This window comes from Alexandromys fortis, unplaced genomic scaffold, assembly GCF_014885135.2.
Source record: "Alexandromys fortis isolate MF-2015 unplaced genomic scaffold, M_Fortis_MF-2015_v1.1 scaffold_212, whole genome shotgun sequence".
NCBI classification, from domain to species: domain Eukaryota; kingdom Metazoa; phylum Chordata; class Mammalia; order Rodentia; family Cricetidae; genus Alexandromys; species Alexandromys fortis.
Window position 1 is genome coordinate 1,012,527 of NW_026068091.1, and position 26,055 is coordinate 1,038,581.

Below are 26,055 nucleotides of genomic sequence, written 5' to 3' on the forward strand. Positions count from 1 at the left end.
AAGAGAAAATGGAGGGAGGGAGACAGGGAGGGAGAAGAGGCCTGCCAGGTTCTGACAAACTTGTTCTCAAGTGATGACAAGCTATGGGCTAAAAAAAAAAAAAAAATAACAAAGCAAAGAAACCCAGTTGGCAGAAGGACCTGAAGGGCATCCAGGCAGGGTAGAGAATGGGAGGACCCCCAGAGCTAAGGACTGATCTCCAGAAAGACAGGAAAACTCAACAGTTAAAGGGTCGGCGGGTACCGGAGAGCTGGGAAGGCGGGTGGCTCAGGTAGCAGGAGGCAGCAAGACCTCAGGAGCGCAGCCCCCAAACCCTCCTCCGCTGGCACACTGCCCAGGCAGTGCTCCAGACTACAGCATACCAGGTCCACGTATTCCAGCACCATGTAGTGGGGCTCGGCCTCCCGGCACAGCCCCAAGAGCCGCACCACATTGGCATGGTTCAGCTTCCCGAACATCTCGAGCTCCCTCCGGAAGTCCAGCTGCTGCTGCTCGTCCTTGCTCTGCAAGCTCTTCACAAGCACCAGCGTCTCTGCCACGCCCTCCTCTAGGCCCTGCGCCTTTGCGAGGAACACCTCTCCAAACTCGCTTTTTCCTGTGGGCAGAGGGCCATGCTGGTCAGCTGCCTCGCCCAGGCAGAGGGAGCCCCTGACTGGGGGAGACACAAGGATGGCCTCTTTGCTGCACCCCACCCGTTGGCAGGTGAGCCATTTCTCCAGGCCCCTACGTTTTGAGGTACCTTAAGAAAAAAAGAATCAATACAAAACCATAATTTCTCACATTTTTCCCCTAAGGCGGGAAAAAAGCTAACTTTAGTTCTTTTTTTTAAAAGATCCACTTTCGCGAAGCATCAAGAAAATAATACGACAGGTGGGATACCGGACCGACACCATGTGGGTGTGTGACTCTGCACAGGGGACAACCTGCACCCCAATACCTCTAACATGCTAGGCTGTGAGAACCACCTCAGCCCGTGACCCAGCCTCCAGACCAGTCTCCTGAAGCAAGGCCACATACCCAGGGTGGTGATGGGCTGCAAGCTGGCCCGAGGGAAATGCATCTTGTCACCCATGCTGTGGCGCTTGTTGGTGGCCATGGGGCCGGAGCCCAAGCTCGTCAAAGCCACTTCCTCCTGGACCTCTGCTGATGGCTGTCCGTTCTGCAGAGGCCCACCTGGGAACAAGGGGTCAGGTCAATATCCTAAGATAAGACACCTTGATTTCTAGAGCTCAGTCCCTAGGACCCGTGGGGCGATGTATCTCCTGCTGTCATCCACGATGCCAACTTTGCTTCATTCCATAAAAACTGGCTATTCCCACAGACAAACTGCCGGGGTTTGGGGGCAGGTTGAGGCAGGCCTTAGAGTGTGGCCATTTACGGACACAGGTGAGTAGGAGCTACAACAGGAGCTTGCTATGGGAATCGAATCTCAATCACTGGCCCGGAATGGCAAACCCACACGAGCTCTGTGGCTTGCACTGAACCTTGTGTGCAGAGGGAAATCACTGAGTAGAGTCACGCAAATGCCTAAACTGAGTGGAGACCAGCAATGTCCTCAGGCAGCTTCTGATGATGGGAGGGGCTAGGAAAAGACGGACAGATTGCCCCTGAGGGCTGACTACTGGGGGCAGGGGAGTTGAAGCAAGAATATGCATACCAACTGTATCTGTGCTTTAAGAGTTGGGAGAGAAGGCTAGCCCAAGAGGTTCCAATGAGGGAGACCTGGGTCAAACAGTTCAGAAGCCAGGCTTGCAGTCAGAGAAGCACACCCCACCTCCAGCCCTCTATCTCCAGGAGTACTAGGTTCTTCCTCCACAGTTGCCACAGGAGGGCGCTCTGCACTCATGTGACCCACCTCCCCCTAGTGGGGGTCCTCACCATTGAGACACCCCATCTCTGGTTCCTCGCCTTCAGGCTGCCACAGGAGGGCGCTCTGCACTCATGTGACCCACCTCCCCCCTAGAGGGGGTCCTCACCGTTGAGACACTCCATCTCTGGTTCCTCGCCTTCTGGCTGCTTCTGCAACCTCTTGGCTTTACATCGCTTCTTGCAGTAGAACATGAGGCCCAGGACAGCGATGATATAGGCTACAGCTGCGCCCACTGACAGCCCAATGGTCTGGATCATCTTGTACGGGGGAGGGCTGCCGGGGCCCTCCGAGTCCTCCATCACTGGCTTGTCTGAGAGACACATGGAAAGGTCAAGCCAGGGCTACTCAAGCAAACCAGACCTTGCTGGCTGACTCAGCACTGTGAGCTAAGCCTGGGAAGCCCCTCCTTAGATCCCAGTTATCAACCAGCTCAGAGTAGGTTCCCATGTGGCCGCCAGTCACTGGCTTTCAGCAGCCCAGGAGAGAGAAGTCCCATGAGTCATCGGGTGAGCTTCGGGGGAGGCTGAGAACACACTGCCGTCCCACCTCAACAGCTTCAACCAAGGGATCCCTCATTCCATTTTCTACAAGATACATTACTCGGGAAGCAGTGCTGCTGGGTGGAGAAGTGTGGAGAAGGCTGTGGGCTTCCTTCCCCCTCAAATCCTCTCATCCGCAGCCACAGCAACAACTCCTCGGGGACAGAGATCACTGGGGCAGGGCTGGCCTGCGGCTGTTAACCTGTCACATCTCCTCTGGTCCTCTTGCATCCTGACCTGATTCCCTCCCTGCCTGCAGTAGCTTAGAGATTTTGTTTCTTTTCTTTGGTTTGAGACGTCTCATTCTGTAGCCCAGGCTATCTTGGAATTCACTATGTAGCCTTGAACTCATGACAATCCTCCTGTCTTAGCCTCCAAGATCCAGGATTACAGTAACGAACTGTCAAGCCTGGTTTATAAGTTTGGACTTGTTTGTTATTACTTCTAATTGTGTGTGTGTGTGTGTGTGTGTGTGTGTGTGTGTGTGTGTGCGCAGATCTGTGCCTGTGAGTGCAGGTGCCACCGGAGGCCAGAGGCCTGGGGTCATCGGCAGTTGTGAGTCACCTGATGACGGATGGAAAGGACAGAGCTTGGGTCCTCTGACAGAACAGTAACCTCTAAGCCATCTCTCTAGCCCTAAGCTTGGCTCTTAAGTGCTTCTCTCCCAAAGGACCACGTGTTAAGCCCTATTCCCCAGCCTCTGATGCTATTGGGAAGCGGTGGGACCTTCAGAGGCTGGGACCCAGTAGAAGGAAGTGTCATCATTGGTGTGTGGGGGGTCCTTGAAGGGGAAACTAAGGCCCAGTCCACTCCTCTCTCTTTTGCCTCCCGCTCAACATACGATAAACAAGACGTCCCCTGCCGCATGCTCTGAGCACCGTGTTCTGTGTTGCCACAGACTCAAGGTAACCAGGCTCTCAGCAGAAACCTCCGAGAGTGTGAGCGGAAAAAGTTCTCTTTCCATGTGTGCAAGAGAAGGGGGCATTCCAGGAAGAGCGTCCTTCAGCCAACCAAACGCCATCTCATCTGTGGAATGTCAATTAAGTGACAGCCCAGCCAGGAATCTAGGGCTGTGATGGCACACTGGAAAGGACACCCCAAGTCCCCCCAGTTTGTGTGTCTTCTCTGTACATACAACACTACATGGAAGAGGAGAAAGACTTCAACCACTTCCTGCGCAGGGCGCCCTTTTCTGGCCATACCCACGACAAAGAGCGGGGCCTCTGTGTGCCTGATGTTACAGCTGTTGCCAGCGATGCAGGTGTAGGAGCCTGAGTCCTCGGGGGCCACATCGTGGATCACCAGGGAACCGTTCTGAAAGATGTGCATCCTGCCGCAAGAGAAGTCACCTTAACGCTCACCTGCCAGCCCCCGGGGAGCAGCCATGGCAGGAAAGGAAAGTCAGTGTGGAGGGGAGACCACCTACCTGGGTCCCAGCTTGGTGGGGTCCAGGATTCGGTCTTTGCCTTTCCACTGAATAAGAGGCTTGGGGTCCCCCTGGGCCTCACACCGCAGCAGCGCTGTGTGGCCCTGGTACACGGTTGTACGCTCTGGTTCCACCTTGAAGGTGATGAAAACTGGATAGGGAAAGACCAGAGAGTGTCACGGAGCTGTCACTCCCCGAGCCCTGCCAACTCTGGCTCCCATGCTACACCGGTCACCGGTCACACCTGCCACGGTGAGCTGGACATGGGCACGGATCTGGCCCTGTGGCTCGTTGGACGCAATGCAAGTGTAGTTGCCAGCATCGTCTCGGGTCACTCGGGCAAAGTGTAGAGTCCCAGCATTGTCTGTCACCCACTCAGGGAGGCTGCTCCCATCTGCAGAGACAATCAGGAGAAATTATGGGATGGGCTAGACTTACATGGATAACTGACAAGGCCCTCAGATACTCATTTCTACCCCAAACAAACCATCGCTCCTTCCTACTCACGGGCAAAGTCCAAATTCAAAGTCCCCTATTATTGACTTGTTTCCCCAATTTTCCAGGCTCACAGACTTCTGCCCGGGCCAAGGACTGGCCTTGTCCTCTCCTCACTGCCTGTTACTCCTTATTCCTGGAAGTGGCTCACTCGTAGCCCCATCATAGCTCCACCTGAGCTCTCCCTTCTTCCAGAAAGATCCCAGACCTGAACGAGGGAGTCCTCTGCAGAAGCCACAACCCGACTTCCATTTCCACAGCTGGCACAAATGGGAAATTGGTCCAGCCTTGTAGGAACAATTTGGCAAGCTGTACAGATGGTTATAAAAATGTTCCTAACCTAGATATATAAAACCCCACTTCTGGAATTCTTTCCCAAAGGAAACAAACCTAAATCCAGAAAAATAAACCTCAATAACCTTGGGATTAGAGATTTATTAGAGCCATAAAAAGAGGGGTTAACAATCCAAGTCTCTAACTCATAGAGAATATTTTAGTAAATGATAATGAACCCAATGAGATTATCATTACAGCAGTTGAAACTGATATTAGGTACACCATATACAGACAAGGAGAAACACTAATGTCAAATTAAAAACCACATAAGTGCTAAGTGTGGTAGCATACTTTAATCCCAAAACTCAAGAGGCAGAGGCAGGGGGATCTATGTTTGAGGACAGCCTGGTCTACAAGAACAGCAACTTCCACGTCAGTCAGGTCTCACACAGTGAGACCTTGCGTGTGGGTGCAGGGTTGGGGGAAGGGGTGAGCTGGAGAGATGGCTGTATTAACTAAGAGCACTGGCTGCTCTTCCAGGTCTCAGGCTTGAGTCTTAGCATCATTTATAACTCATCCCAATGGATCCAGTGCCCTCTTCTGGCCTTTGCGGCACTGCGCTTACACAGTACGCAGACATGCATGCAGGCAAAACACCAATACACATACATAAGTAAAAATTAAAGAACAAAAACCATCTAAGCTCCAGACACCGTAATACACGTCTTTAATCACAACCCTCGAAAGCAGAGAGGTAGGTAGATCTTTGGGAGCTGGAGGGCAGCCTGGTCTACAGAGTAAGACTCTTGTCTCAAAAAAAAGAAAAACAAAACAAAAAAGATCAGGTGTATTGGTGCCTATAATCACAGAACACAGGGAGCTGAGGCAGAGTGATCCTAAGTTAAGGTCAACCTGGGCTGCACAGTGAGTTAGTTCCGAGTCAAGCCAGCTACGACTATACAGCAAGACCTTAGAGATGACAACAACCTAAACTAAGTAACTAAATAAATAAAAAGTATAAAAAGTGGCCGGGGATGTAGCTCAATGGGGCAGTTTGCCTAGCGTGTGTGAGGTCGTGGGTTCGAGCCCCAGTACGCCCAACAACAATAAACAAAATAAGCGTGTCTTTGCTCAGGAAGCGTAATACATAAAATTATTATGGAAGAGTAAATAGAAAAAGAAGACAGACATAAGGTTGGCAGATGGGAGTTGGTCCACACCCCCATCCATGTTTGTCAAAGAGTCCGTGCTACTTTGATGCTGGCAAAGAGGGGTCTGGACAGCACACTGCTGCCTGGAGTCACCATCTGCGCTGTCCCGTGCTGTCCTCGAGCCCTTTGAGGTTATAGCCTCCCCCTCTCTACTGGACTATCAATCAGTCCTACATTTCTGGGTCCCCCCACAATTTCGGGTGCAGGCTGGGCACTTCCCTGTCCCTTAGATACACACATCTGACAAGCTGCCTGCCGTAGTCTATGCCACATGGTACCCACCTGCCCGTACCCACTTAATTGTGGGCTTCTCTCGGCCAGTGGCTGAGCAGGGCACTGTGGCCTCCTTATCAAACTCCATGCACTGCTGTGGCTGCGGCGGGGGCGTGAACTTGAGTTTCTCTGGGTTGGTGAGGGAGGAGAAGAGGAGGAATTGAGACAGGGAGAGAGGCCACGGCCATCCCCACAGCCCCTCCCCATCGCTCCTCTGCCCAGACAGGCCAACTCACCCAGCACCTGGACACGGGCCTGGGCCTCGATGCTGCCGGCCGGGGTGCTGCTCACACAGCGGTACAAGGTCCCATCATACACCTCCACACTATTGATGCGTAAGGTCCCATTCTTAGAAACCTCGAACCGTGAGTCCTGCAGGACACAGACTCGCGTGAAAAAGGGCTAATACCAAGGGCTCCACACACATCTCCCCGAGACCAGCCTCAGGGGTTTGGAAGCTCTGGGGTAAACACCGAGACGGGCTGTGGAGGAAAACTCTCCCAGCCACACAAAGCCATCCTCTCTCACCTCCGAGATAAGCATTTGGTTCCTGTACCAGATGACAGTAGGTTTGGGTGTGGCCTGTGTCAGACAGTGCAGATAGCCGGGTTTGCCCTCCTCCAGCTGGCTGTCTTGGGGCTTCTTTAGCCACGTGGGTACAGCTGGAGCAGCAAGAAAAACCACAAAAGCTAAATAACAGGTTTGGAAACCAAAGGACCCAATCCCAGAAGACTAGACACCAGGCTCCCCGGATGACACCCAAGCTTTCCAACACCTTCATTTCGTCCACAGTAAACACCCAAGGTGCCTTCCTCCACCCATGCTCCAGCTAGGAAACCAGGTGCTCCAAGAAGCAACATCGACTGCCACCCCAAGGCAGAGGGCCTGCATGGGGTTCGCAAGGCCCCACCAGAGCACTGGCTGCTCTTCCAACGGCCCTGGAGTCCCAGCACCTACATGGCAGCTCACAACCATCTGTAACTCCAGTTCTGGGGGTACAGCACCCTCTTCTGGTCTTCACAGATCACAGACACGCATATAGTATACAACCATACAGATGGGGAAAACCATTTTACACATAAAATAAAAATAAATTATTAAAAAAAAAGGACCCCACCATCCTGGTTCTTTTTCACATCACATACCAGGCCACAGTCCGTGCTATAGTTCGAATATGAAATGCTCCCACAGGCTTATGTGTTGATGCTTGGCCCCCAGCTGGTGGCACTATAGAACTTTAGCAGAAGCTATGTGGAAGAAGTAGTCACTGAGGGTCTGTGGGTCAAGTCACCTGTGTCTGTGTCCCACATCCATCCTCCTTGGACCCTTCTCTGCTTCCTGGCCTCTTTGAGATGATTAGCCTCTGACTCGGGCTGCTGCAGCCCTAATATTCTGCTCCCCTTAGGCCCAAAGCCATGGAGCCAACAGACCAGAGCCGTACATCAATCCTTCCCCTTTAAACCTAACTCCTCAAACATTTGTGGTAGCATGACTTGGTCCTTGAAACTGTTGCATTTTAGGGGCACTGGCTCCCTGAATAATCTCCTCTACCATATGAATAGACAACCCCAACCCCACGGCAAGCGGGCTGTCTACTGGTGTGCCCAGATGGACAGCTGGAGGCATTCACACTTCACATGCATACTTGCTGGGCGGTGGTGGTGCATGCCTTTAATCCCAGCACTCGGGAGGGAGAGGCAGAGGCAGGCGGATCTCTGTGAGTTCGAGGCCAGCCTGGTCTACAGAGAGAGTTCCAGAACAGAAGAAAACTGTCTCAAGAAAAAAGAAAACTAAACTTGTTTCCCTTCAAAACCTGTTGGCCTAGTTCTCTCTCTCTCTCTCTCTCTCTCTCTCTCTCTCTCTCTCTCTCTCTCTCTCTCTCTCTCTCAGGAACATTGTTTCCCAGCCAAATGTAGAAGCTACATGTCCAGCCCTGACTTACTGGCCTCGAGGCCATAATCTGTATTCTACACCAACCCTGCCTATTGAAGCTCCGAAACTGGGCCTGACTTTGACCAATTCTCATGTTCAGGTTCAATCAATAGCTCCCATCTATTAACTGCTCTCCCTATTTATACTCTCGTTTGTTCTGAAACGGGGTCTCACTATACAGCCCTGGCTATCCTGACACTTCCTGTGTACACTAGGTGGGCTAGGATGAAGATGTCCCCACCACACCCGGATCCCATTACACTCCTAAAAATGTTTTTATTACTTTAGTCCCAGCACCTGGGAAGCAGAAACAGCCGGATCTCTGAGTGCAAGGCCTGTCTGGTCTACACAGTGAGCTCCTGGATAGTCGGGGTGGCGCGTGTGGCAGTCAGTGACAACTTGCCGACGCCAATCTCGCCTTTCACCCTGTGGGCCCCCGGGACAGAACTCGGGCTGTCAGACTTGGTAGCAAGCATCCACCCCCCATCTGAGCAGGCCCGTTCCCACTTTGGACCCTGCCATTCCAGCTTTCTCAGAACAGTCTTCCACTTAGAAGCCTACAAGGACTTGCTGTCTGCCCTGGTGAGGCAGTGTTTGCAACAGCAGCAGCTGGCAGCCTGTGAGACCCCTTTTATCTCTCGTTAATGTCGCAGCCACACGTTCTCCATCAAGAGGCAGTCTCTCTCTCTCTCCACTTCCAGGAACCTGGGTGGCCTGAGACTGGCCTTGCCTTCTAGAACATACGTTTGCCCTCTCAGAATCCAGTTTCTATGTGAGGAAACTTGGCCTAACTAGACATGTGAACAAGACTATCAGAGACCAGCTAGTCACTCACTGTCTGTGGGTTGACTGACCACCCTCTAACAGCCCCGTGCTCTTGAGCCCTCGAAAGTGACTCCCACCCACTTCAGCGGCTGTTCCAAACCACCAGGTTTAAGAGCTGCTTGTTAGGGAGGTGGCAAGCGGCACCTGAACAAGAGCTGAAGGCTGTGTTCTTACAGGTCTCCACACCTCACACGACCTTAGCCACCCTCACTAGTATTCAACTGAAGCCCCACAGCCTGCTGCTGTCTCCCAATACACCCACCCACTCCTAGCCATGATTCTTCCTTAGTTACCAGCTCAAACGTCACCTTCCACAGAGGTCTCCCCCCATTCCCATCCCTTCGATCTCATCATTCACCAGGTTATTTTTCTATTTAGTTGTACCAAAACCTAAAATTATATATTTAGGGGTCTGGAGAGATGGCTCAGCAATTAAGAGCACTTGGTGCCATTGCAGAGGATCTAGGCTCAGTTCCCAGCACCCACATGGCAGCTCACAAGCAGCAGTAAACTCCTAGGGAGGGGATCCAATCCTCCCTTCTGGCCTCTGTGGACACCAGGCATACATGTGCTGCAAAGACAGAACCCCCATAAACATAGATGGAAATAAAGTATTAAAAGTCTAAGTCGTTTCTCACGTTTGCTGTCTCCCCTGCTAGAATAGGCTGCATGGGATGCATGTGTGTGCGCTGCTTACTGACACATCCCCAGAACTGGGAACTGTATGCCTAGCATGAAGGGGTCTCCGATGACTGAATGAGGTCCCGGAACTCCAACTCCTGACTCTCCACCCGGCATCTCCACCTGACCTAGAGTGGCTCCTGACTCTCCACACCTGGCCTAGCGTGGCTCCTGACTCTCTACCCGGCATCTCCACCCCGACCAACAATGGCTGGCCTTACGTGCATACTGCTCTCCTATCCCTCAGGTCTCTCCAGAGCACGCCCAGCACAGTCCCATCACTCTGCCTCGGGACTGACCACGGCCAGCAGTTCCCAAACTGAACAAGTATAAGCATAAAGTCCTGAGTCTGTGTGTCCCAAAGTGCCCTTAACAAAGCAGTGAGCCTCGAACCCCGAGAGGGGTGGCGGTGCAGCTTGCACCTGTCTATATGCTGTTGCATAAACATTCTCTGCATCGAACTAAGTCCTTGGAGAAGTCAGTATTTTTTACTTAGAAACAGGGATTCCTTCAGCTGAGGATGTCCTTGAACAGTGATCCTCCCGAGGCTCAGATTATAAGCGTGGGCCACCATTCCCAGTTTATGTGGCACAGGGGAGCAAACTCAGGGCTTGTGCACAGCTGATGAGCCCTCTACCAGCGGAGCTACATCTCTAGCCCAATTTCATTATCTCTACAGGAAGAATCACCAAGATGTCTGATTTTTAAAAAATGTTTAAAGTGTATTTGTTTTTATTTTACACAGAGCAGTGTTTTATCTGCAAGGACGAATGTAGACCACATGCCTGGAGCCTGTGGAGGTTAAGGGACGGCATCAGGTCCCTGAAACCAGAGTTAGAGAGTTGTGAGCCCCCACATGAGGGCTCTTACCCACCGAGCCACCGCCAGCCACAAGCCTGCAAAGTACAATGAACTACAACAAAACTGTCCTTTGACCACTGCTAGTTCTCAAAGAGAAAGATGCTGGCTAGCTGGCTCAGTGGGTAAAATGCATGTGACATGCGCATGTGGATCTAGTCTGCAGCTATGGGACTCATGTGAGACCCATTATAGTGGTACACATCTGGAACCCCAAAACTGGGCAGCAAGGACGGAAGGACCCTGGAACCCGATGGGGAAGCCAGTGCTAATAGCAAGCTCTGGGCTCGACAGTGAGAGCCCATGTCTAACAGTGAGAAAAAGGCACACTGACCTCTGGCTTCCACACACACAGGTGAACACACACACACATACAGGTGAACACCACACATACACACACGAACACACACACACACACCACACACAGGTGAACACAGACACACAGGTGAACACACACACATACCACACTGAGAAAGAGAGAGATCTTTTTCATCTGCAACATTTGATCTTTCCAACTCTCTTGTTATGGATAAGGAGACAGCCCTGCAGCTCAGGGAACATGATCCCAGTGGTTACTCCGTACATTGTGTGCAGAATGGGATCCAGGTCTCCAGACTCCCAGACAGTGTTCATCCTCTGTGGTCAGGGGACTACTCTCCGGGGAGGGCTGGTTTACTTCCTCTGGTGTACCAACTCTACTTCTGTGTCTGGCACACTACTGCCAGATGACCAACATTCCCAAGAGCCCAGAACCTGGAGCAGTGTACACCAAGGAAACCTCGATCCATCACACCCACACCCCAGACCTCCTAGGCTACTAATCTTCGCCCTTCAGGGAACGAATACTCACTGGCCACAGTGATGTTGATGTCCTGTCGCCGCTGACCAGCAAGGTTGGCTGCATGGCAGGTGTAGACACCAGCATCACTCTCGGCGATAGCGGCAAACACAAGCTCATGACCCTTCTGGTAGACCTTGCCATAGGCAGGAAGCCTGACTCCGGCATGTTCCCACCATACACTGGGTGTAGGCAGACCCTGGGGGACTGGGCAGGCAACACGCTCCTCACCACCAGCTGTGAACACCCGCGGTTCAAACGGCAACATGTCTTCGATCTCTGCAAGGGCATGAGGAGAAGGTAGACTGCCTGACTGCCTTGGGCATCTAGGGATGGGGCGCCTTACAATAAACCGCCCCTTAACCACAATTCCTCCTCTTTTAGCCCAGAGTCCTTTCCTCGCTCTGCACTCCAAGCTGGTGGCTAAGTCAAACAAGGGTCCTAAATCTCCAGGAGCCACCAACACTGGACACAGTGCCTATCTCCACACCAGAGACCCACCTGCCAGGTGAAGCATGGCTTCCAGGACGATGGGTGGGCCCCTCTGCCCCTGGCCAATACAACGGTAGACTCCTGCGTTTCGCGGCCGGACCTGGGTCAGCAGCAGAGAGCCATTGGCGAACACCACAGCTCTGCGGAGGTGAGGGGGGCTGTGGAGGAAGGGGCACTATTAGAAGCAGCCCTAGGCCTCCTTCTGACACAGGATGCCAAGGCATTTCATGTTGCAAGGGCCTGTGTTGTGGGAAGGGTGAACATGTGCACTTGTTCATGGGTATATGCAGGCTGTAATTTCCTTTTCTTGTTCTTAAATTTATTTTATTTTATGTGTGTGAGTATTTGCCTGTGTGTGTCTATCTGCACCATGTGCATGCTTAGTGTCAGCAGAGACCAGAAGAGGGCGCCAGATACTCTGGAACTGGAGTTAGACAGTTGTGGACTGCCTCGCAGGGGCTTAGAATCAAACCCAGATGCTCTGCAAGAGCAGGAAGTGCTCTTAAAGTGAGCCAGCTCTCCAGCCTCTCTTTCTTTTCCCCAGGCAGGGTTTCACTGTGTTCCCCTGGCTGGCCTGTAATTCTCCATGTACACCAAGCTAACCTAGAACTTACATAGAACTTCCTGCCTCTGCCTTCTGAATTCTGGGATCAAGATGTGCACTATCAAATTTGACAGCTTCTTTCCTTTCCTTCTTTCTTTTTTTGTTTGTTTGTTTGTTTTTGTCTTTCAAGACAGGGCTTCTCTGTGTAGCACTGGCTGTCCTGGAACTCACTGTGCAGACCAGGCTGGATTTGAACCCAGGGTTCCACCTGCCTCTGCCTTTAATGCCCGAAGGGATTAAAGGTATGCACCACAGCACCACCTTTTTTCCTAAATCCCTTTTATTTTATGTATACTGGTGCTCTACCTACATGTGTGTCTGGACCCTGCCTTTTCAGCTGGACTGCTGGCCAGCCCCAGGCCCACCAATCTCTGCCACTCAGCAGTGGGGTTCCATGCACACTGCCACACCTCGCATCCCCACACAGGCACTGAGGATCTGAACATAGATCTTCATGCTTGCTCAGCAATCACTTTACCCTCCAAGCCGCCTCCTCAGGCCCTGAGCTCTAATTTTTCATCCCCCTGCCTCAACCTCTTACATATTGGGATCACCACGCTCAGTTTGTAGGTGCTTTCCAACTACAGAGAGCTCAATTTTGGGGAAGGAGGGTGAAGCAGAATGCAGTGTAAGAGAGTGTAATGTCAGGGTAGTGAGGCCGCCTTCCTGTAGGCACCCCAGCTTCAAGGACAAGCAAGCGCCTCCAAGCCAAATCAGATGGTCTGATGATGTCCTTAGGACTAAAGCCTCTAGCCTACGGCACCATGTCATCCCTGTCCCCAGTCCCCCATTCCCGCCCCACCCCCTCACCCCTGTGACCACCATTATGTTCAGTACCACAAAGGCTTTTTCTTCTCTCCTACAGTCTGGACAAGCATCCTGATAGAAGGACAAACCCTCCCCGAAGTTTCAGAGACATTTGCCTCCTCCTAGAATGTGTGTGGTGATGTCAGTATCACCTTGGACCTTTCTATGAAGGCTGTGATCATAGCCCCCTCTCCTCTCCACACCCACCTCCCCTCTGGTATTCTGAACTTTCTCAGCTACTTCTACAACTCTCGCCCCAACTCCATCTCCAGTGTCTTCTCAAACAGCCTGCTGAAGAACGACACGCATTTTAGCCCGTGTCAGTATCCTCCAAAGCACTGAACATGACAAGCAGGCCAGCCATAAAAGATGGGAAGGCCGCAGACGAAACACAGGATGGGGTCTAGGTTAGGCAGCACTTGGCCTCTCTGGCAACACCTGTGTTCTCACCCCTGGGTCTCTACTTTTACCCCAGATGAACCATGTGGGCAAGACCTGAAGGTAAGGGCTGGAGAGATGGCTCAGAGGTTAAGAGCATTGCCTGCTCTTCCAAAGGTCCTGAGTTCAATTCCCAGCAACCACATGGTGGCTCACAACCATCTGTACTGGGGTCTGGTGCCCTCTTCTGGCCTGCAGGCAAACACACAGACAGAATATTGTATACATAATAAATAAATAAATATTTTAAAAAGTAATAAAAAAACACTTTATTAAAAAAAAAAAAAAAGACCTGAAGGTAATTATGAACAGTCATGGCTAGATCATGGACTGTCTATGTGGGAATCACAGAAGGCACTTCCTAGAACTTCCCCTTTGGGACTCTTTCGGCCACACTGCCATCTGCTGGAAATCTGCAGAAATACAAGTTCACGATGCACAAGTCTAATGTCCAAGTCTTACCGGCTGCGGTTAGTGATGGGGGTCTCATCCTCAAAGACCCACTGGAGGCTCGGGGGTGGCTGGGCTGAGAACTGGCAGTGGAACATGGCCTCCTCGTTTTTTGCTACGACAACATCCTGAGGAGCCAGCACCACCCTGGCAAAGCTTTCATCTGTGGAAGGGGAAACCCGGAGGGGTGAGCAGGCAGGGCAGTGAGCCCCCTCTTCTCTCCCCCTCCCCCCGACAGGCTCACCTGCGATGCTCAGGGTGAAGTTCTGGCTGCTACAGGCTTGGCCAAAGGCATTGTGGGCACAGCAGGAGTAGAGGCCACTATGCTCAGGGGTGGCCGGCCGTAGGGTCAGGTTCCTCTCCTTGCTGCTGACTGTGTGGGTGCTCTGATCATCGGAGAGGGGGGTCCCATCTCGGAACCACTGGTAGGTAGGCCTGTCGTGGGAATGGGGGTCATAAGCAGGCAAAAGTGGATCAGACTCCAAAGTCTAACCGAACACTCCAGTTTACAAGTGGAGGAACGGGGCCTGAGGAGGGGAGCCATAGTGCAGGGACAGAAGCAGAGATGGCAGGTCTGTCTGTTCCTAGAACCCAGGGTCTTCCCACACAGTTCTCACCTTCTCCAGCCACTAGAGGCTGCTGGGCACACTTAGGGCGGGGTGGAAAGCAAATTTGGGTCGGAGGGGTTGGTTATGGAATAAAGCAAAGTGGATGAACACAGACACTAGGACTTGGGGTGACATCGCTACCTGTCTCCCACTCTCCCTGGCTTCTTACCGAGGGTGCCCGTCAATGTGGCAACGAAGCGTGACCTGGGTCTGCGGCTGGATCTCAGATTCTGAGGCTGGATGCTTCAGGACCACAGGACCTGCCTCGATCCCTGGAGCAGAGGCCACACAGTGAGAGAGGGCAACAGGGAAACGTGGAAGGGGAGCCCGCAGGCTCTGGAACCACACATGCAGGTGGGTACTGTGAAGCTACGGTGAGACCACAGCAGACACAGGTCACAGGCCCTGTCCCTGGCAGGTCACATTTAATACATGCCAAGGACATCCATGAAAGCCTCTGGCAGATAAATGGAACTTGAAGTGGTGGGGGGAGGCTGGGAAAATAGATGTGGTAATAGTGTATGCTCAGCATATGTGGGACTCGGGATCCAGCACACAGCAAAGAAAGGAGAAGGGAGGGGCTGGAAGGATGAAGGGGAGAGGACAGGGTGGGGAAACAGAAGATGGAGAAGGAAGAAAAGTGAGGAGAGAGGGAGGAAGGCAAGTCCCTCTTCTCCACGCAAGCAGTACCACAACTAAACTCTGAAAGTAGGAGAAACTGAGGCACAAGGCTCCTGAGTCTGCCGGATGCACAGGCACAGTGCCTGCCCTCTACACGGGCTCTCACATTTGATGTTGAAGGAGGCGTTGGCGCTGCGGGCTTCCTCTCCAGTGATGTTATCCCGAGCCACACACTGGAAGGCACCAGAATCCTGAAGCCGATCCACAGCTGCAAAGCTCAGGCTGCTGCCCTGGGCAAAACGTCGCTCCGTGTCCTGGACAGGCACTCCGTTGAGCAGCCAGTGCACCTCCACTGGGCCGGGGGCCTCAACTTCACAGCGCAGCAGTGCCCGGCGCCCTTGCAGTGCATCCTGGGAAGACGGCTCCTTGATGAAGACGATCGCTGCCTGGGCACCTGCAGATACGGATGTGGGAGAAGCAGGGTCAGGAGGAGTTCACCTCACCATCCTAACACAGAGGAGAGGGGCTGTGGACACAGCTGGCCAATGAACACAGGATAAAGGACAAGGCTAGAGCTGCCAACAACCCACTGAGGAGCTCAAATTGCACTGGGCGCTCTGCAGAATCCAAAGACAAATCACACTCTGGTCAAGGGACCTTGAGTTCTGAGGTCACACAGGACTAACACACAAGACGTGACAGTGGTCATGTAAATGCTATGTAGACGGCGTGGGAAGCTGGTGCCTGCAGAGTGCAGGTGTGGAAGGGAGCCTCGAGGTCTGGATGGGGGCCGACTGCATCAGGCTTCCCAAAGAGAAGGGCTTTAGACCTACAGGACCAGATCCTAGGTCTTGATGCTAAACGGGGAACAGGGGACATTACAAGCAACCCAACCCTCCCTTACCAACCCCAGAATCAAGGCACAGAACAAAGTTCAACCTTGACCTAAAGAACATCGTGGAAAGACACTGACTTAGTCTGAAACACAGAAGAGTAGCAGCAACAGAGGTGGTCAGAGAAGCTCTGGAGCCAAAGGTGATGCTTTGGGAGACACCATCCTTTCGTTGGACACAAGCCACGGCAGACATGCAAAGGCAGTCCTAGCGTCCTCTACTTCTATCTCTAAAGTCCAGGAGCAGCCAGAGCCACAGAACAGACTTCTATGTAAAGACGTTTGCTTTCCTCACCATGGTCCCTCACCTTTGGTCACAACTAGGGGAACAACGAGGAACAAAGAGGGGCCCCACAACCAAAGGCAGAAGCACACCAGGGAGAACAGGGGAGATCAAACACCTGTGCTGAGCAGATGGCCTGGAGAGGCGGAGGGCAGGGCTGGACATGTGGGTGGTATGGTTAGAGCAGTCGGGAGGAACACACCGGGCTTTGTTCCTGCCCCGTGTGGGTGCCGTGCAGAGCCCTGGAGCCACTGGGCTTGAACACGGAAGAACTGTTCCCAAGCACCAAGAAGAAACAGGCTGAGAACCACGTAAGGGCAGGGGGACACTAATAGGGTCACTTTCCAAGTCGCTGGGGACTAGTCACAACCTAGCGAGCACTCTTCAAGGACCCCGGAGTAGGGTTTGGTTCTTCCAGGCTGAGACTCTGTCTTCTCATAGAGTCTATGTCTAGACAAGTCCTAGGATCCAGGAGGGCTGGGTCCAGACGAGGGATTATTCTGGTACCAGTCCATCTCCCAGTCTCCCCAAATCCCATATCTCCTGACACAGTCACAGGGAGGTGTCCTAAAGTCTCCTTGTTCCTTCTCAATGGGGCCCTGTTGGTTCTCTGGCTAAGAAAATTCTCTACCAAGCAGGCTGATCCCTCCCACTGTGCCAGTTAACAAATATACCTTGAGGCACTGCTGAGCACCCCCAGTTACCATGCCAACCCAGACACACCCCTATACACTTCTGAATACTCTGCAGGGGTGTGGTCCTGCCCCTGCTAGGTATCACGGTACAACCCCTGTGTCATACCAAACAGTAAGCTCATGCCCAGAAATATGAAGGATAACTCACATGTCCAAAGCCAGGCCAGTAACTCAAGGAAGCCAGCTCCTCACCCATGCTCTTCCCAGCCTGCCCTGGAAATACCTGACCCTATAAAGGGGAGTCAGTTTCCAGAGTGAGGTAGTGTGGCACACATACCTCCCACAGACAACACCAGGCTCACAAAGACACTCAAAGAATACTGGTTGACCTGAAGAAAATGCGGTTCTGGGACAGGCTTGACATCAGGAACACTTGCCACCCACCTCCTGAGACAGGTAGATTCAGCTCTACTCCAAGTACAATCCACCAACATCTTGGGACCTTCAACCTGCAACACCAGGGTGCTCCCCAAAGAGCAGAGAGATCTTTGTGGCAGCCAGGGTATCCAACCTGCTCCTCAGAACAGCATGAATACAGGGCAACACGAGACTGTAAACGTGCTTAAAACACCGTGAGTCTAAAAAAACCCAAATGCATGTGCTTGTGTGTGTACAATGTGCACACGCATGAAGAGGCCAGAGGTCAACCTCAGGTATCACCCCCCAGGAGCACCCCATCTTTGCTCTCTGGCACAGGGTCTCACTGATCTGGAACTCATCAAGTAGATCAGGCTGTCTGGCCAAGGGATCCCCAGGGAGCCTGTCTTGTGCCTCTCGGGTCCTAGGATTCCTGGCAAATGGCACCATACCTGGATTCTTATGTGGCCTAGGGACTGAACTCAGGCCTTCACGCCTGGGTGCCAAGCACTGTACTGAGCTGTCTCCTCGGTGGTTTTATTGATTTGTTTGTGTGGGCGGAGATCTGAGGACAATCCCTTAGAACTGGTTCTCTCCTTCCACCATATGGGTTCCAGGAATTGGACTCAGGTCATTTATCAGGCACGATGACAAGTGCCTTTATCCATTTAACCATCTCACTGTTTAAACCCATGAGATTTTTTTTCTTATGCGGGAGGTGGGAGCAGTCTAATTGTGTGAGATTTTTTTTTCTTAAAGGTTTATTTCCTTTTCAAACGTGTGTGTGTCCAGATTCAGACAGATCAGACTCAGATCTGTCGTCCTCCATGTGCTCATGAGCCATGATGCAGCTATGTATGTGACGTGCCTTGGCCAGGGTTTGCCTTTCATAAAAGGCAGCTATTGTTAATCCCATGAACTCTTTTCCTGCTCAAGGACCCAAATTCTCAGAACATTAGAAAACTCTCCTCATGCCACGGCCCAGGGATATGCCCAAAGCAGGGGCAGCAGACGGACCACCACCGGAGAGCAGAAGACAACCAGATGGTGGCTAGGACGAGGGACCACAGACCACCTGCCGCAAAATCTGAGAGGACAGCAGCCCAGTCACCCCGACCTCACTCCCCACATCCTCTCCTGGGGCCTAAGCTGCTCTAGAGCTGTGACCAGAGATGCTGCATTCCCAGACTGCCACTAAGAGCGCCCCATCCCGCACCCTATGACATGGCCTGGGAAACATCAAAGCTAGGCCCCCCAGGGGCCTCTGTCCTGACGTCAGCCCACAGCAGGGCCTGGTTAGTGCTTGGCTGGAATAGACTTAATGTTTCAAAAACCAGCAGAAAGGAGCCTCCAGGCTTATCTGAGCCCCAGGTCAGTGGCCCCACATTGACTCAGACAGCAATGGGAATGTGCCCAGACTGCCACCCTGCGTGGCTTGTGATAGATGTTGCTCCACTGATGTTTCTGGGAACCAGAGCATCCCTGGCAGCAATGTCAGGCCCCAGGGGCTCTTAGAAGGTGTTTGTGCAGATGGTAGGAAATGGGATACAGCCAGGCAGTGGTGGCGTATGCCTTTAATTCCAGCACTCAGGAGGCAGAGGCAGAAGGATCTCTGTGAGTTTAAGACCAGTCCGGTCTACAGAGTGAGTTCCAGGACAGGCTCCAGGCTACAGAGAAACCCTGTCTCAAAACCCAAGTGATATAACAATGGCAGAGCGGACTTTCAGAGACTTAAGACCTATCTCAAGATGTGCATTTTGTCCCTTACCTCTGACTTGAGGATGCCCTCAGTTCTGCGTTCTGGGAAAAGCCGCCTCTGGTGACTCAATGGCCATAAGTCTCCTAAAGCTGCACTATCATTGGGCCTTGTGGTGAAGCTGCATGACAGCAGGCAGCCTTCTTGACACAAAGTGGCCCTATCCTGTTACAATCTGGGGGTGCGGCCTCGCTGTACCCCCGGGACCTTTTCCCTACTAACAATAAAGACACAAGGCCGTACGTGAATTTATATATGCTAAGTCCACAGACACAGAGCATCCAAATGGGAACACTGGCCAGGCAGGACTTTACCCATGGGCATAAGCGGCCCAAGAAGCAGCTCGGCAACAACATGCAGGCAGAGCCATCTCCCTCCACCAGGCAGAAACCCCAGCAGAGCCGAGCTGTGACTACCTCACGGAACATTTCCAAGCCCTATCTTTGGGTGTCTAACAGGCACTGTACAGACATGACTGCATTGTAGCCCCAACTTCTCAGGACAGGGCCAGCTTTCGCACCTCTCTGCCTGACACCCAGCTGTACCCCATAAACAACCCTGGTCTGACACCCACCCCCTGGATTATTCTTTGAGCTCCAGACCAGTCTGTGTTTATGAGTGTGTGCACATACACGTGTGTTAACACACTAGCTGCATGGAGCAAGGAGCAGCAGTAAGTTTAGTTTGGGGATTTTGTCTTGTGGTACTGGGGTTCAAACTTGGGGCCTTGAACATGCCAGGCAAGCGTTCTACCATGGAATTACAATCCTAACCACAGAGGGGTGTGTGTGTGTGTGTGTGTGTGTGTGTGTGTGTGTGTGTGTGTGTGTGTGAATACACGAGCATGAAACAGGGTCTCACTATGTAGCCTTGACTGGCCTGGATCTTGATGTATATAGACCAGGCTGACCTCCATCTCAGAGAAATCTGTCTGTCTCAACCTCCTGAGTGCTGGGATTAAATGAGTGTACCACCACAGCTGGCCTTAGTTCTTGGTTTTTTGAGACAGGGTCTTACAATGCAGCTCAAGCCAATCATGGATTTGCGATCCTCCTGCCTCCGCCTCCCAAGTACTGAGGGAACACATATATGCCTCCACTACACACTGCCAAGCAACAGGACACTTACATTTCAGCTCAAAGTAATCGGGGCTAGGTCAACTGCCCATCTCCCAGGGCCAATTCCTCTGACTATGAAGGGAAAAACGCCTCTAGGACATGAACAGGCTTCAGAACCTGCACGTGACCAAATAATTTTAATTTCTTTTTCTCCCTCTTATTAAATAAAATCCCATTCTTTGGACAGGTGTCTCAGGACCAGGCAGAGCCACTGTGTGCCCTGCCAGCCCAAGCGTCCAGGAGTATTTGACATGGTGGTGTGTGTTCGTGACAGTGACTGTGAACCCATCCTCAGACTTGGTGCTGAAATCACACGGAGAACCCTTAGAGTAGGTGAAAAGGGTATTTCAACTCCCAGCCACAAAGAACAACCTGAGTGAGGTGAACCTCCCCAAAGCCCAGTAGTCAGTCACACACATCTGGCCAGCTCTTGTAAACCAGACTAAAGTGGATCCTGTTGGAGCAGATATAGACAGCAACGAGGGCCAGTGTGCCAAGTTTCCATGCCCTTTCTGGAGCGACAACACGAGGGCACAGGCCAGGACAAGCAGCCTTCGACGTGAGAAGCACAGATGCTCCAGGTACGGGAGCCAGGGAGTCTCCGGTCCCACAAGAGGACTGTCCCCAACAGAAGACTCTCCATATTCTGTTCTTTCTCTTTAAACTTATATGCCTGCCTCTGAGTTATGCCGCATGCATGCAGGTGCCCTTGGAGGCCAGAAGAGGGCATCAGATGCCCTGGACCTGGAGTTAAACATGGCTGTGAGGCACATGCCTCCTGGAAGCCGAACCCAGCTCCTCTGCAAGAGCCACAAGCACTCAACTGCTCAGGCGCCTCTTTGGGCGCCTTGTGCATTCTTAGGGGCTTCATGCAGCCTAGGGTGGCCTGCCAAGCAGTTGAGGATGACCTTGACCTTCCAGTCCCCTGCCTGCTATGGATCATAGGTCTGTACCACCACACTGAGTTTGCAGGGTGTTGGGGGTCAAACCCAGGTCCTTCAGAAAAGCAATCAGTGCTTTTTAACTGCCCAGCCATCTCTGCAGGCCCCACTGGTGAACTTTTGAGGACTGTGTCTCCATTACTGTGGGAATAAAGCACAGGGATGGATGATCACAAGCCCAGGCATCTCCAGCTCCCCCGGGTTGGGATTGGTGGCTGGAGCTGAAACACCCACCTACTCTAAGGGAGTATGTGCAGGTTCGGTACCAAGTCTGAGGGTGAGCACAGAACACACGGCGTCAGGGTCACAGCTAACTTCAAACCCCACACGTCTCCATATGCCCCAGGCCTGTGGACTGGTTACTAGCTGGAGCCCTACTGTCCCCAACAATTCATTCCTGCAGAGCGGAGGGTAACAGAGAGCAGTGTGTTGGCCTTCGCCCCTGAGCAGGCTCCCTCAGCAGGGACTGAGGACGAACCTAAGGGGCTGGTCCTCCCCCTCCAGCCTCAGAACTGCACAGCCCACCTCCAGGGAGGCCACGTGTCTGGTACCATGTGGATGCTCCACAGCCCCTGGCCACACTACAGGTGTGGCATTCTCTGTCTTGGGGGGGGCGGCGGCGTGGAACTTGTCAGGTGCCACATCCCGAGAGACCCTCATACAGCTGTGCATGTCTCCGAGGAACCAGCAATGCATTAAAACTCAGAGAGAAGTAGTGCGATCGTGAGGAAGAACCATGGTTAGGGAGCCCTGGTTCTAGTCCTCCTAGACTGTAAACTGTAACCCTAACTGAACTGACCACCCCCACCAGCCTCCAAGACACAACTCTGAATGAATTAGTTCCAAAGATGGGGAGCATCCGAGACTCAGAGGCCCCACTCCACAGGCTGCTTCCCCACCCCAGCCTCCAGCTGTACAGTTGGCTCCCATTTGGCAAATGTGGGGAGGGATTAATTGTGACCCTCTACACGGCAGGTGCATGGAGTCCGAGGCAGCTGGGGACAGAGGAGGCTCTGTCGTCTCTGCTGTGACCCTCCCTCTCCCAGGCTCAGCCTCCTTATGCTTCTCTAAGCCACTGAGGCCGTGAGCCACACCCACATGGAGGGCTGACATTTGTGCGCATGATAACAACTCTGTGTCCCCCTGGTGACTAGGACATTAGGAAAAGTGCTCATGAGCAAGTACGGCTGTGTTCTCAACCCTCCCAACGCTCCTACCCTTTAATACAGCTCCTCACGTTCTGGTGACCCCAACCATAAAATCATCTTCATTGCTGCTTCATGACTGTAATTTTGCTACTGCTATGAACTGCAATGTAAACACCCGTGCTCTCTGATGGGACGAGAACAGTCTGTGAATGACGAGCTCACCTGAAATGGCATCTACCACAGTCACTGCAGGTTTTCTCTACAGGCCTGAGTTTCCCATCTGGAAGAAGCACACCTTGAACAGATTGTTTACACCACCCCCATCTTACATGAGGCCGTTTAAATGTAGCTTAATTTGAACTGAAATCCATGTGGGCTGGAGGGATGGTCCTCTTCTTGAGGACCCAGGCTCAGGTCTCAGCACCCACAGCCGGCAGCTCACAACCACCTCTAACTTCAACTCCAGGGACCTGAGCTCTGCGAACCCTCTCGGCACCTAGTGGGGTACATAACATCATGCTGCTGCCGCCGGGTGGTGGTGCGCACCAGGCAGGTGGAGCTCTGCGAGTTCAAGGCCAGCCTGGTCTACAGAGAGAGCTCCAGAGAGCCAGGGATACACAGAGAAACCGTGTCTCAAAAAACAAAAACAAATACAAAAAAGAAACAAAAAAAAAAAAAGCATGCCCCACCACCACACCAAGTTTTAGAATAATAAAAATAAAATGAAATATAATTGAAAATTCTCTTCCTCAAGCCACATTCCAAGTACTCAGAGTCACATCCAGCCTGCGGTCACCATACTGAATGACCAGAGGAAACTACTTCATTCCAGAAGAGTGCGCTCAGTGGTCCAGCCTGCAGTCACCATACTGAACGACCAGAGGAAACAGTTTCACCCTGGAAGAGTGCGCTCAGTGGTCCAGCCTGCCCACCGCTGCAGGCTCTGAAAGACGATGTGTTGTTTCTGGCCCAAGGAATTTAACACTGGTCGGCAGTATTTATTTCTGTATCTATCCATATATGATAGTGTGTGTAGTATGTGTGTGTGATGTGTGTGTGTGATGTGTGTACGTGGGTGATATGCCTGTGTTGTATGATGTGTTTGTTGTGTGTGTGATAAGTGTTGTGTGGTGAGTGTATGTGGGTGATGTTCATGTGTTGTGTGTGTATGGGAGAGGGAGAGAGAGAATACAAACCAGAGGCTGACACCTGCTATCTTTCCCAATCAGTCCCTACCTTATATATTGAGGTGGGGTCTCTCTCTTGAACAAGGAACTCTAGACTCAGCTTGTGTAGTTAGCCAGCTTACCTTCTGTGAACCGGGATCTTAGGTGCACACCATGCCCATCTCCCAATTATGTAGGTTCTGGGGATCTGAACTCTAGTCCTCGTGTTCATGATTTTATAGACAAGGACCCTGGAGTTAGAGTCTCTTCCTAAGTGGCAAAGGGAGCACCTGCTCCTGCTCACGTCTGGTTCTCAGGTTCATCTCCAGGAAGCCACCCAAGGAAAGCCATGGCTTCTTTTCTGTCCACTGAGTGCCCTTCAGCACTACTCCCCACCACCATTCTGTTGGGTTCAATATAAATCCTTTTGTTAGGATTATTCTAAACTACAACAGTTGTTTTATATGTAAGTACTTTTTAACAGACTCTTATTTTTAACTATACATGTATGTACGTGGGTGTGTGCATGTAAGTGCAGGTACTAATGCAGGCCAGGAGGGGGCACCCTCCTGGAGTTAGAGGTGATTGTGAGCCATCCAACACGGGTGCCGGGAACCGAACTCAAGTCCACTGCAAGAGGGCCAGTTCTCCAGCCGTGCTCACAGGTGTTTCTAACATGTAAATGGTCTCGTATTGTGTCTGCAGGCAGTTTTCACTTCCGTTTACCATTGTTTTGAGGCTCCTTTTCTGTGGCCTTCACCTGCACCTGTACCTGCTGTCCTCGTCTGGGCAGGGGAAGCAGAAAAGGTTCTTGTTTAGAGGGATGAAGAGATGGCTCGGTGACTAAAGAGGACTTGCTGCTCTCCCAAAGGCCACTTCCTAGCACTCACATCAGGCTGCTCCAGGGAATCTGATACATCTTTTGTCTTTGTGGGCACCTGAACACACATCACACACACACATCACACACACACCACACATACACATCACACACACCACACAAATACACACACCACACACACTCACATGTATCACCCACACATAAATCAAACAATCAATCAATCAATCTTAGGCCTGGCATGGTGGCACACACCACTTTAATCCCAGCATGCAGGAGGCAGAGGCAGGAGGATCCATGAGTTCAAGGTCAGCCTGGTTTACATAGCAAGTTCCAGAACAGCCAGGCCTATATAGTGAGACCATCTCAACAAAATTGTTTTTTTAACAAGCAGGCAGCTGAGCACAGTTGTCCACACCCTGACATTCAATCTTTACCACATACTTTCCTCCCCACACGCAGAGGAACCCTTGTCCCCCCCCCCCCCCCCCCCCCCCCCCCCCCCCCCCCCCCCCCCCCCCCCCCCCCCCCCCCCCCCCCCCCCCCCCCGCAAGTGTCTGGGTATCCTCAGGGCCTGGACACACACTTCTCTTGCTCTCCAGTCTCCTGGCACACACACACTTCTGTTCTCCAGTCTCCACACACACACACTCACACACCTCCTTTCTCCGGTCTCCTCGCGCGCGCGCACACACACACTCACACACACACACTTCTCCTGTTCTCCAGTCTCCTTGCGCACACACACGCACACCTCCTGTTCTCCAGTCTCCTTGCACACACACACACACCTCCTGTTCTCCAGTCTCCTTGCACACACACACACACACACCTCCTGTTCTCCAGTCTCCTTGCACACACACACACACCTCCTGTTCTCCAGTCTCCTTGCACACACACACGCACACCTCCTTTCTCCAGTCTCCTCGCACACACACACACACACACACTTCTGTTCTCCAGTCTCCTCGTGCGCGCACACACACCCCCTCCCCCATTCTCCAATCTCCTCGCTCCAAAAGCTGTCTGAGAGGCTCGACTTCAGCCGGATTCAGAGAACTAGAGCATCGTCATTCTCCTATTTTTATATTCAGAAATGTTCTGCAAACCACATCCCCAGCAGCCAAGGGAGCGGAATGTGAGGAAACCGCTTTGCTATGTCATGATGTGGAAGGCCTCCGGCAAGCTGCATCTGCCACACGGCCAAGGCATGCAGTGATGGCAAACACATGTGCAGCAGGCCAGGGCACCCCGTGGCAGTCGGGCTGTCCTCTAGAGGGGTCAGTTCACACACAGGCCCTTGCCTGCCTTCCTCCCGGAGGAGAGTCACCCCACCTGCCTTACCAACTTGCCTCAAAGATCTAACGACCCGGTCAAGTGTCAGGACAACCAGAACACAATGGAGGGAAGGAAAACCAGGGCCGCGGGGAAGTGCTGAGGGTTGCAGTGAGGATGCTGGGCAGGACTGCCCAGCGCTCTGCCATCTGACACTCTACTCTCTGCCACTTCTGCTGCCACAGTGGCTGGAAATGGTGACAACAGAGGTAGGCAAAGCTTTAATGCCATTAAATGCAGCATGGCTGCTGTCAGCTGTCACTCAAAGGCAGAGCCCTGCCC

At 52.4% G+C, this 26,055-nt stretch overlaps 1 protein-coding gene across 1 annotated transcript in view; it reads right to left on the minus strand.

The window, feature by feature from the left end:
- The window catches only part of Ptk7 (protein tyrosine kinase 7 (inactive)), a 66,433-nt gene that overhangs the window by 8,163 nt on the left and 32,215 nt on the right, over positions 1-26,055 (minus strand). The window contains exons 2-16 of the mRNA XM_050122817.1: positions 15,411-15,698; positions 14,793-14,895; positions 14,260-14,450; positions 14,028-14,178; positions 11,726-11,874; positions 11,237-11,503; positions 6,619-6,752; positions 6,327-6,462; positions 6,100-6,219; positions 4,080-4,229; positions 3,836-3,986; positions 3,612-3,739; positions 1,977-2,180; positions 1,018-1,173; positions 227-595 (exon numbers count right to left, since the gene is read on the minus strand). Of these exons, the coding sequence (XP_049978774.1) occupies positions 227-595; positions 1,018-1,173; positions 1,977-2,180; positions 3,612-3,739; positions 3,836-3,986; positions 4,080-4,229; positions 6,100-6,219; positions 6,327-6,462; positions 6,619-6,752; positions 11,237-11,503; positions 11,726-11,874; positions 14,028-14,178; positions 14,260-14,450; positions 14,793-14,895; positions 15,411-15,698 (2,697 nt within the window). The remainder of the gene's footprint in view (positions 1-226; positions 596-1,017; positions 1,174-1,976; positions 2,181-3,611; positions 3,740-3,835; positions 3,987-4,079; positions 4,230-6,099; positions 6,220-6,326; positions 6,463-6,618; positions 6,753-11,236; positions 11,504-11,725; positions 11,875-14,027; positions 14,179-14,259; positions 14,451-14,792; positions 14,896-15,410; positions 15,699-26,055) is intronic.